We start from the raw sequence: 12,825 nt of genomic DNA, 5'->3' as shown, positions 1-12,825 counted from the left end.
AGGGAAGGTTTTTGCTTTTCTTGTTTAGAGGATATGAGGGACCTGGGCGTGTTTGTGGGTAGAAAGGAGGGCCTGGCAATTTAGGCATTTAGCCTTTGTTTGAAGTAAGGGAGACCCACCTAAGAAAGTAGCCTATTCTAATTGTGGGTAGCTCTAATAGGAAACTTTTCCTTACATCAAGCCCAGATAAATTTCTAAAGGCAATCATTTCTTTACTCCATTGTCATTGTGTTCCTAATGTACATTATATTAATTGAGCTTGTATAGATGTTAATTTCTAAGTTTTATCTTGTCTGATCTTCAATTAGATTATACAGCCTTCAAGAGCCAGAAGTTTGCTTTCCATTTCTGTTTCAAATCAAGGAGATGGTATCTTGTAATGGAAAGAATACTGTACTTGAACCTCAGAAGATCTAGGTGCAGTCACTTGCTCAGATGTGTAGCAGATCCATACTCATAAACTCCCTATATTATAATTTATGTTGTGTTCAGTTCTACAAAGATATGGGGGGGGGAATGGGGAAGGAGAGAGATTTCCGAATATTTACACACTTATTAATGTATTTAATATGTGGCCAAGATAACATTAATGGTATTAGTTGCTGGTCATAGTTTAAGTATTAAGGAAAGTTATTTCATAAAAGAATGCTTGATTCATTCCAACCCCAGTATTTTGGAATTTATGAGGGCTTAGAAAGAAGTAAATTTAAATTACATAGAATAAAATGTTTGCTAAGCCAGTAAACACTATCATATTCAGATATTGTTTTCCTTAGTGTTTTCATACATGATCTCCTTTGAACTTTTGATTCTGTTAAAAAAAAAGTTTGTAGGACGGATTTATTTTTGCTTCTTAAGAGAAGCAGCTATTTTTCAAGCTGAAAAAGCAGGAGTATCTATTTATTTGTTGTTGACATATTCATAAAGTAGATGACTTTAAAGACTATTATTATGGAAATATTTGGCTAGTCTAGTTCCAGTTAATGTTTCAGCTTGACAATAATAAAATTACATTTTTTAAAATTTCCTGATTTTTTGGTCAAATTGTCTTTTGATTACATTAAGTACAATATTTGGCACTGTTGCCCAACACTTTCTTGTTAATACTTTGTCCTCCCTGGGCTTATGCAATTCTCTCTATATATTAAATTACATTTAAAAAATACATTCTAGAATTGGCTACCTACTCCATAGTCTGAAATATTAATACATTTTTATTTAACTACAGTGTATCTGTACTGATTTGCTGAGTGATTAAACTTTACAGTTTTGATGGTTTGTTTTCTTTTATAAAATAGATTAGTGATTACAAAATAAAATACTATAGATTAAGTTTAGGTTCAAATTATCAGGCTCTGTATTCTTTCCACAAATATTTATTAAGTACTTATTTTGTGGAATGCTCCTTGGGGGCAGGTGCTACACTTATTAAAAAGATAGATATTACAAAGATTTGTTATCTGAAAGTTACAGTCTAATAAAAAGAAATCATACATAAATAGTTGGCAAATTGGAAAATGATGAGTTTGAAAGCCTAGTGCTAAAAGACATTTGACTATGGAAGAGATCATCTCATAGAACAGACTTCATGGGGAAGTTGGCACAGAGTGAATGAGTGAATGAATGACATTTATTAAACACTTAGTGTATGCTAAGCATTGAGGATACATATAGAAAATTGGAAACAGTTCTTGCTTTTAAGGAACTTACATTCTCATGGAGGAACCAACACAAAAAGGAGTTTTCAGTTGTAAATTAGTTTGAAAGGTCTAATGGTCCTTAGGATGCAGTGGCAAAGCAAATGGTTATGTGTCTTTAATGTCATTTCTCTTGAGATAACCATATCTTTCTCTGATGTAGAACCATTTGACAGTGCCAAAGACTTTAGTGGTGAGTTTAAGACTTTAAGGAAAGGAAGAGAATTTGAAATGAATCTATATTCCTGGACTGAGAAACTTCATGGACAGAAGTTTGGAGACAGGATAGAAGTGAAAGAGCTCCAGATAAGAGAAATAAATAGACTGACTATCCTCTCATTAGAATAATCTAAGTGAAAAAAGGGTAAAGACATAAATATAAGGGTGATTACTGTCAGAGTTGGCAGTGAGGGAGAAGAAGGATAGGAAAGATACTACACAGATGCAGTTGACAAGATCTGACTTTATATGGAAGGTGAGAGAGGAAAGAGTCAAAAGCAACAGAATCTTTTGGGGGGGGGCGGGGCACTGAGGGTTCAGTGACTTGCCCAGGGTCACATAGCTAGTAAGTGTCAAGTATCTGAGGCCGGATTTGAACTCAGGTCCTCCTGAATCCAGGGCTGGTGCTTTATCCACTGCGCCACCTAGCTGCCCAAAGCAACAGAATCTTAAATTGTAAGAGGCTATATACAGTCCAACATATACCTGCTAAAGAATATCCAATAAATACACATTCTGTCTGTGTTTGACTCACTAATGAAAGGGAACTCTCTAACTTCTGAGAAAGTCCACTGAGCTTGTGGATAACTAATTATTAGGAGGTTTCCCTTATATTAAGTCTTTTTTTTGGTGAGGCAATTCGGGTTAAGTGACTTACCCAGGGTCATACAGCTAGGAAGTGTTAAGTGTCTGAGGCCGGATTTGAACTCAGGTCCACCTGAATCCAGAGCCAGTGCTCTATCCACTGTGCCACCTAGCTGCCCCTATATTAAGTCTTAATTGCCTCTTTGCAAATTCTACCCATTCCTAGTAGTCCTGCTCTAAGACCAAGCAGAGCAAAACTAATCTGTCTTCCACTTGACATCTCTTAAGATATTTGGAGATAGCTATCATGTCCCCTTCACGTTTTCTTTTCTCCCCTAAAATATGTCCATTTTTTCCAGTGATCCTCATATGGAATGGTCTTAAGGCCATTCACTGTCCTGGTTACCCTTTAGTTTATACTAATGACTGGAAAATTAGTGCTCTATTTCAAGAAAAATAAAGTTAGGGAAGTTTTGAGAGAGAAGATAATTAGTTCAGTTTTGGACAGAGTTTGATGTCATCTAGATGCCTTAAAATAACATTCTTAGAGAGCAGGTCTCACCATGTCAGACCTCTCTTGACTCCCTGTTGCCTCTAGGATAAAATATAAATTCCTCTTTGGCATTTAAGGCTATTCATAACCGGGTCCCAACCTACCTTTCCAGCCTTGTTTATATTTCTCCCCTTCTCACTCTCTATGGCCAATTAAACTGAAATTCTTTCTTTTCCTTATACATGACACCATCTTGCATCTCCCATTGTATTGGCTATCCCATATATCTGGAATGTACTCTCTTAATCTCACCTCTTAAGATCCCATATTTCCTTCAAGACTCAGTAGTTCTAGTACCACCTTCTACATGAATGAAGCCTTTCCTGATCTTCCCAGGTGGTGTAGCCCTCTCTGCCCAAATTACTATGTATTTAGTCCATATATATTTATTAATGTACATGTTGTCTCAGCTGAGAGAATATAAGCTCCTTGAGAGCAGGGACTGCTTGATTTTTGTCTTTATGCCCTGGGAACCTAGCACAGTGCCTAACTCAAATGTTTAGTAATTGATTCTTTCTCTTTCTCCTTAACCTGGTATTCAAAGCCTTCCATAATTTTGATTCCATACTATCTTTCTAACCTTATGTCACAAAGATCCAATTCCCCTGCCCTATAGCCATATTTACCTAATAGAAGTTCTCTAAATATACTATACATTTTCCTGCCTTTTGTTGTGTCATTCTGCCTCCTTGATTGATATTCCTTTATTTTTTCCTATTAAAATCTTACCCATCCTTCAAGGTCCCCTTCAGATAGTAGCTGTATCATCAGGCTTTCCTTGATCACCCCTAGCCAGGCAGTATTTCTTTCATGATCCGTAATGTTTCTTCTGACACTTCATGCATTCTACTTTGTGTTATAGCTATGTGTGTGCCTTCCTTACTTGCTTCTCTCTACTAAATTACAAGTCCCTTAAGGTTGTAGATCATGTCTTTTTTATTTTACTGTTTTTCCTGCAGTACCCTAGCATATAGTTTTCCACATGGTAAGTACTCAATGAATATCTGAATGAGTGAAGTATGTATGATATTATTCCATTTCAAATAAGCATACCTGACCTCTTTAGTTGGCAGTCATCCTTTTCACTATCCCCCCCATTACCCCGCCCCCACACACACAGAGAATTTTGAGTTGGAAGTGATCTCATTGGTCATATAACCCAATCCGTAACCATTCCATAGATATGTATGTATATGTATATGTGTGTGTGTGTGTGTGTGTGTGTGTGTATATTGCAATATATATATATATATATATATATATATATATATATATATATATATACAGACACACATCCTTTAGTCTGTGTGATGTTCTTTTTGGTGCTGTTGGCAATATATTTAAAGCTAGAAGGGACCATAGAGGTCATTTTGTTCAACTCCCTTATAGAGCTTAAATGATTTGCCCATAGTCACCCAGCTAGCAAGTAGCAAAGCCAGGATTTGAAGCCAAGTCCTTTTACTCTAAAACCTTCATTTTTACCATGGAATCATTGCCTCCTAAGTCAAGGTCTCTGCTCAAGTTCTTTATAATGTAATAAAATTAAACTATTATGACCAGAAATATTGTAAAAATTATATTTAAATGAAAAGACTACAGATTATTCCCTTAGTATAGTATTGAGTATATGAGTAGGAAATTGATAGGCAAGTAAGTGCCTGTTGATTTGAAAATATTATCTTTTTCTAACTTGGATTTCCTCACATTTCAACACTGAACTTACTATGTGCTGAATGTTGTGATTTTATATGGTCATGGAATCAGCTCTGTCATTGAAACATTTTCTTCAAAATTAAATATAGGTGGTAATAAAAGCTCACATATTCTCAGGTCTTTGTATAATGGTGTTGAGCAATTTTTAGCTAAAGATAAAATAAAGTAATTAAAACCTGATGTTGAGTTTTTTTCTTTCTTAAATATTTTGTTTGTGTTTGTGTAGTTTCCAGTGTTACTATTTTCTGTTGAGAAATGACCAATCAATCAGGTTTATCCAAGATCCTCTCCTTCCTTTCAACCCAATATGCTTGAAGGAAATTGTTATATTATCAATTATAGATAAATGATGTTGGCTATTACCAGAAGTGTTGAGATTAATGTAATGCTGTGAAACCGTTATCATCCATGGTGAATCAGTAATAGTATTTCTAGGTCCAGTAATAAATGTAAGTTATGGAAATTTTTCCCTTTAGTGTTCCTCTTTTTTTTTCTCCTCTCATATCAAAAGGTGGAACACTCATGCGAGAAGTCTGACAATCCAAGATTCTGTCGTCATGTATGAAATTAGATTTTATTCTATTAGACTGATGTGTCAAAACAGTAGTTAAAATCCAGAGGCATTCTGTTGGCCAATTTTCTGTGTAGTTTTTGTTTTTAAAGCCCAACAGTTAATTGGTAGAAGTGTGTGGAGAGATTGTTGGAATTTTTATTGTTTTTTTCCCGCCTCAACTGAGGCAAGGGAAAATGGCGTCACATGGAACTTGTGGTTAGTTTGCATTGGTTGAGTGAATAGAATGGAACATACCCCCACCCCCAACCCCCCACCTTTAAGGGATAGACTTTTGAAAGAATATATCATCTTGTAACTTTAATAAATTTCAGTGTAAGGCTTCTTGTTCAGGGCATAGTTTATAACTTTAGGGGGGAAAGTCTTAGACCTCCAACCATTTTTTCTTGGTGAAGTTGTGACTGATTTTCCTTCCTTTCAAAGGAGTCCAGCTATTTGGAGAGGTTCAAGAACAAGCATTAAGACTTTTTGCCCCTGTGCAGGTGAAGAGACACCAAACCAAGATCAGCATGGAGAGACTATGGTCAGTACAGAAAGCTCCTGTTAAAAACTTAGTCCAAACCAAACATATTCCCAGTCTTTCCTCTAGGCAGTGCAGAAATTGAATTTCTTTGGTATATAGTTTCAAGAGATTACTATCTAAAGTCAGTCCTTCTCAGCTCTTTAGAGACAAAGACCATTTTAAGAAACTAACAAAAGTAATTTTAGACCATGTTGCCATAGCAAATTGGTAGCAGTTTACTTTAAAAAACTTTTTTTTTTGGTGTGTGGTCTAATAAATTTAATAGATTGAAAATAATTTGTTAATGGGACAATACTTTAGATAGATACTATAAGTAAATATAGCAGAGATCTTATGGCCATATGTTTGTTTCCCAAAGGACCATTTGCCTAGTTAAGTGCTTGAATAATAAGTATATTCTTAGCATTTCATTTTGTCTTTTTTTAAAAAAAGAGTAGTGAAAGTAATGCAGTTTAGATTATATAATTTAAGATTACTTATCATTGAGTTCTTTAACTTCAGTGCATTCCCCAAAAAAAGGTAACTTTAAAAACAAATGAAATTCTCAGTTATATATTGGTACCATTTCTCATTCAAACCCCTATTACTTTCAGGGGGACAGTTTGCATTGTCTGATTTAATTGTTAGTACAGACTAAAGTCTTACCTTAAGTGATTAAATTAATTTGGATAATTCATGTAAGTATTGCTAATTAGATATTGTAACAGGATGACCATAGTTCTAGAAGCTGGTTTCTTTAGCTAGAAAAGGAATTGAAGCTGCAACATTCTTGATTCATCTTTCCCTTGGCACGGACAGTGCTATCTGCAGTTTGAATAATTTGCATAGATGTGTCAGTATGGATGTTGTTCCATCTGTTGAATTTAGCACCTTAGAACCTAAAGCCCTTCTACTTGATGACAGCCTACCAAGATACCCAAGTCTAATCTTCTTGATGAGCAGTCTACGTGGACCTTCCCTCTATTCATGAAATATGAAAGTGATACCCTTTGATGTCAGACATTTCCATCATTATCTACAAAAGAAAAGTTCAAAAGATTATTTCAGCAACAACTGAAGCATCTCATTGTTTTTCTTTAATTAGCAACACAATTTACTAGACGTCCTAGCATTGTTTCATATACTGTCTTGTTAATAATTAGCTTCCTCAGTCATTGCATAACTTCATTCTATGGTATTCTGCAATGGACATGAATTTTGCAGCATCCTGTATATAGGGAACATGAACCTTATCATTATTCATTGACTTTACCAAAGTTGCTTCTCTACTACCTATACTCCCTTCTTCCTGACTTTGGCACAACCTACTTAAAGGGATCAGAATAACTTCAGGTACTTAGTAAAGTGTTAAAACTTTTCAAGAAAATGTTTCTGTGCTTCATGTAATAATCTTCATCGCCAATCTTATAGAAAACAGAAATAGTTGAGGTCACATTTATTCTGTTTATTTTACCCAGTCATGCAAAGGCAGCAGGAAACTAGTTTTAAAGCTTTACTGACACATTTGCAATATACTTCATACCTAAAAGTGATGATAATCAAGAGATCTGGATTTAACTTCACAAGACAGCAGGATTTTGGACTCTTATGAAACACTTCAACAAATACTTTTGATATATCTGCTTTTCCATGACAGTGGAATTGCATTAATTTCCTAGGGAATGGGAAATGAAACGCCTTAGTTTTCTAGCAAGCTCCTTCATCAGTGACTAGAGCTCTGCTTTTACTAGACCTGTATCCTGACTTCTAAGTTTTCTCCCTGAAGAAATGAAATGGATTTTACATAAACTCCAAATTTAATCTGACAGATTTTAAAATGTAATTTTAGTGATTCTTGTGGTTTTTCTGTATATGCTTCCTCTTGAAAAAGAATTCTCAGAATTGAAGTATGCTCAAGATTGAACTTCTTATAGAAGACATTCAGCAGGTTACGGTTGGTTAAAATAAAGTGCTGATAAAATCAAGATTTCCATACCTGAAAAGACCTGGTAAAGGAGTGTATAAATAGTTTTTGGATATGTTCTACTGATAATGGATCAGTAAAATTTTTAAATTTATTATTGCACATTATTATAACATACCAATATATAATGGTTTCTCAATGACATCATCTTCAGGACTGATAATCTTATTTGTGGAAATAATCCGGGTCTCTCTCTTCTCCCTTTTTCAGCCAATCTTTTAATCCATTAAAAAAAAATTTTAAATACCTTTGTGAGATAGTGAAAACAAACAGGTGAAACTAGGTGGAAGAACATGTTAAAAATTATTGACAAATTTAAGGTTTTCTTTGGATTTGTTTTTCACACCAGTTTCCCTACCTTTTTTACCAGAGGTTATGAAAAATGATGACTTGTTACTGGACCAAATTTTCCATCAATCTGCTATGTATATTTTGCAAGGGTGGGACTTGCTAAAAATACCACATTTTGCTTCTAGACTAGTTTAAATCTGTCATTCATGTTTAGTCATACTCATTAAAATGTCAAGGTAATGGCAAAGAAGGCCCAGAATATAGCCACTCTACCAGCATCCCAACCATACTTGTTTCAACTCAGTTTGGTTAGATAGTAGAAATATGTGAAAAGGTTATATGATAGCAGAGAACTTAAACAATTTGCCATTGGGAATCAGTGGTTGAAAAGCCTATGTAGAGACAATAATGGGCAAACTTGTCAGTTTCTAAAACTGTTCATTGTTGAGCAAGGAATAATATATAATGGGATGACACAATTTGAACAAGATCATATGTGCAACTCATGATTCAGAAACACAGCTTCACACAAAAGGACCAGCTGTTTGCAAAAAGTACATCCGTATCTTTAGGAGGGAAATCAATATATAGGTTATGTATCAATAATTTCTGCAACTGGAACAGTACTATTAGTTGATGTTCAAACACTAGAGGCAGTGATAGATTAATCTTGGTATCATTGCTTGTGATGATCATGTCTTAATTTAAAGAACATTTTAAGTGGTTCAGTTTGGACTAATTCATTAAATAAATAGAAGACAGTCTTTTGAGGAAGGTGAATTTCATTAGTAGAAAAGAGCTTTAGTCTATCGGGTTAGTACGGTTGGCTACAGAGAAGAAATTATAAGGTAGCCCCCAAAACTTAATAAAATAAATTTTATGTATTCTAGTTTTGTTAGTATTTTAAAAGTTTAAACTATTTACATTTTAATCATAGGACTTTTTTAAAATGTACTATATAAGAAATCATCTTTAATATATTAGTAACTTGTTATTTTTGAGTTGTTTTAAAAACCATGTAGAAGTTTTAGTGTTAAAAAATGTTGGATAATTCAGAGGTGTTTTGCATAACTCAGTTTTAGATAGCTGTCAGTTAATTCACACATAGACATAGACATAGACACACACACACATACACACACACAGATCTCTGGGTAAATTAATATAAGATGGGTAAGCAGGTATTCCCATCTTTTTGACATCTGGTTATTTTGATGTTTCTTCACCCATTTAGTATATTTTGTATGTGCTTGTATATGTTATGTGTTGTTTTTTTTAACTAGGAGAATGAGCATTTGAAAAAATTCCAGGTGACATGGGAACTGCACAATAAACACCTGTTTGAAAATTTGGTCTTTTCTGAACCACTTCTCCAGAACAGCTTGCCGACACTGCTTTCACAGCTCAGGTATTTGTTTGATATGTATAAGAAATTAATATTTGGTAACAATAGTATTCTTTATTTACCTTTGGTAAAATTCTTAGGAAGAAGGGGGATAAATCTTATTTTAGTAAATTATTGTTGAATACTATTTGCCCCTTTCCTAATTTATTCATTCTTTTTAAAAAGTTTTTACCTTTTTTCCTGAAATAATAGTGTGATTACATCTTTGATCTTCTATATTTCATAACTTAGAAAAGGAGACTAAACCTTTTTGGGCCCTTAAATCTCTTCTCAGTAAAATGAGATTAGCCTAGATCTTTAAAGGTCCTTCAAACTCTTAAAAATTCTAAGATATCCGTCCAGTCTTTGCTTCTAACTGTGCCAAATTGTTACCTTTTAAGAAATCTTTAACCCCTTCCCCTCCTCATTGTCATCTTCTCCCACTCCTTCCACATATACAGAAACAAGCATGTGTTTGTACATTCCTATACAGAATTACTTCCTAAAAAATGAAGTCCAGGAAAGTTAGTAGAAGAAAAAGAGACTAGGAAAAAAACAATGAGGAAACGGTCCTTTTTTGACATTGCATCATTTCTTCATTCTAGCCCCTCTTTGCTTTCTATATCTTCTCTCTTCTACTCTTCTCCCTAAATGTTTATTATGTTAGGTTAAGTGTCATGACTTGGAAATCTTCCAGAAATGTAATGAGGGTTCTAAAATATATTTTTGCATTTTTCTGAATCTAAACTTTTTTTGTTCATCTTCTTTGCCATTTATTAAATTTATAATAAAGAGAAATTTAAAACCAGTTCATTATTACAGAAGAACACAAATTAGTCTGGTGAGAAAGTCACATACCTACTATTTGGTGAGCACTGTAATGAGAACAAGTCAAGATGATTCATGGCCTCTGAAAGATATTCATGTTACATTTGTTGACATTGCCCCAGATAGCAGGCAAAAGTTCACTATTTATATGTTGTAAAATTTTCCTTATTGGGACTAAGTAAAATTCGACTTTGCTTGGCCTAAGCTCAAAGATAAGGTTTTAATGTACAAAAATCTCCATAACATGAATATGTAAAAATTTAACAATAAATTACATGCAAGCCTAATTTCTTAAAGTATTTGTACTCTGTTTCGGCCACTGTGATACTAATCATATTAATGAAATTGTCCAGTATTCATTCACTTTTCTGGTCTAGTTTTCAAATTATGCCAGCAAAATGAAAGAATTATTGCAATGTCAGCATTGTAAATTTACAATAAACTTGTATATCTAAGAGACAGGTGATTGTTTCTAATGAATCTACTATGAGAAATCCTGCTTTATACATACACTTTTGCTCAGAAAATATACTGTTTATTTGCTAGATTCTGTCTCATATTGGAAAAATTAAAATAAAGGTATTAAAATTTTTATTTCTAAACATTGATGTTTTTCATCAGTCCTGTCAGTACTTAATGCTGTTATTGCTGAGATGGAATGCTCATTTTGTTTTCCTCTCTGGATTCCAGTGAAACTTTGTCTTGGAAAATATCTTATACCTAATTATTGGGTGCTGGTTAACCCTGAATGAGACAAGAACAGCACTGGGAAACATCCCCCTGCTTTGCTCCCAGTGTGATTACATCTTTGATCTTCTATATTTCATAACTTAGAAAAGGAGACTAAATCTGCTATCTTGCAGGGGTAGGAAGCGGATATCAGTGAGTATGGGCTGCAAAGCTAGCGTTTCCTTTGATATTTCAGTTTTTCAGATTCTCAGTGAGCCTAGAAATAAAACTGTAGAAATTGGATTCAGGATTGACCATGAAAGGGAATAAAGTAGAAACTGAGAAAGCAGAGATTACAATGATAGAGTATGTCGGTCTATTGTTCTGGCAAAAAGCCTATATAATCTATGGATTGTGGTTAGAGAAGGTGGGGTATTTATATTCCTGAGTATTGTCATGAGTGTTTGAGTGACTACTTGGTACATATTACTTTGCTAGGTAATTTGTACAACATAAAAAAGATATGGTTTCTACACGGAAAGTAATTTTTCAATCTTCAAGTCTTTCATCTTACAAATAAAAGCCCCTTAGTTTATCCTGAAATTTAAGATGAATGTAGTTGATGCATTTCCCAGAATCTCTTCAATATTTCTCTGTGCCTGTTCATTTCCCTTTTGTCATTTTATCTGCCTTTAATTAGATGTTCTCCACTTCTGCCTATTGCCTCCCTACAGTGAAATCCAGTCAGAAACTTGAGAATCGATTAATCTTTTGCAAATTCTAAGCTTTTTACATTATAATCATGATTCTCTCAAGTGTTCAGCTAGGTTTCAGAAGAGTTGGAAAATGTTACATAGCTATATGCAGTTTTTTGGTGGCTTTGCACATCCTTACAAGGCTACATAGTATGAAAAGAGCTCTGAGATAGAAACCAGAAATTAGACAGAATTTAATTGAAATTATGCTTCATATCATTAACACTCACTCATGGTCATAATAATAACTCAAATTTCTAATGCATTTTGAGGCTTATAAAAGCTTTCCTGATAATAGCCTCCAAACCTCTAAACAACCAGTTTATATATTATCCATTTTACATATAAAACTAAGAAAAAATAGGAACCCTCTAGCTCTTCTTAACTTGAATCCATGAACAACACAGGTATCAAAGAGGAAAAGCCCTGTATATTCCTATAATTTAGAAAACACAATTCACCTTTAGTAGCATTTCCTTCTATAGGTAAGAGATGGAGGTATGATGTCCCATTAAAATTGTTAATGTTTTTATTTTCTCTCTTTTTTCTTTCTAATCCTTAGGCCAGTTGCCTTTTCTACTATTTTTTTTCCTCTTTTTTCTTTCTGTACTTTCTCTTTTAATTGGAAATTATAAATTTGTGTTCCTCTTAATTTCAGAAGATGTCAACTATTTTCTGTATCATAAGCTGAACATATCCTAAATTAAATTGCTTTTATTTTATGGCTCTTGATTGATTCAAGACTTCAAGTGTGTTTCCTCAGCCTCCATTTCCAGATTGGGTCAGGTGGATTTTAATAGAAAAATTTCCTACCTCTTGAACTAGTTGCTAAAACTGAACTTTATTTAGCATTCTGTAAGATTTTAGGAATAGTATAAACACCTTATTCCTAATATACTAAAATTGTACTTTGATGTATCATTATGGTATGAAGGTATCTCTGGGTTCTCAAAGACTATGATGATGGAATATAAATCTATTACATCCTTCTAAACCAGAAAGGCTTTGAGCTAAGCTTGAAAAGGTTTATCAAAAGATTGTTCGTGGCACTTTTAAAAACCCACACACATACTC

The 12,825-nt window shown here is 33.9% G+C and overlaps 1 protein-coding gene across 3 annotated transcripts in view; it reads left to right on the top strand.

Moving 5' to 3' along the window:
• Nucleotides 1-12,825, top strand: part of FAM193A (family with sequence similarity 193 member A) — a 203,630-nt gene that overhangs the window by 124,469 nt on the left and 66,336 nt on the right. For 2 of the 3 annotated variants that reach the window (XR_006353604.1, XM_043971748.1), the window contains exon 7: nt 9,399-9,523. Coding sequence is in view for 2 of the 3 variants with exons in the window: in XM_043971748.1 (XP_043827683.1) it covers nt 9,399-9,523 (125 nt within the window). In the remaining variant the exon portion in view is untranslated. The remainder of the gene's footprint in view (nt 1-9,398; nt 9,524-12,825) is intronic. The other variant, XM_043971749.1, reaches the window with a different exon arrangement.

Source organism: Dromiciops gliroides, chromosome 6, assembly GCF_019393635.1.
Source record: "Dromiciops gliroides isolate mDroGli1 chromosome 6, mDroGli1.pri, whole genome shotgun sequence".
NCBI lineage: Eukaryota > Metazoa > Chordata > Mammalia > Microbiotheria > Microbiotheriidae > Dromiciops > Dromiciops gliroides.
This window is presented reverse-complemented; position numbering and strand designations above follow the sequence as displayed.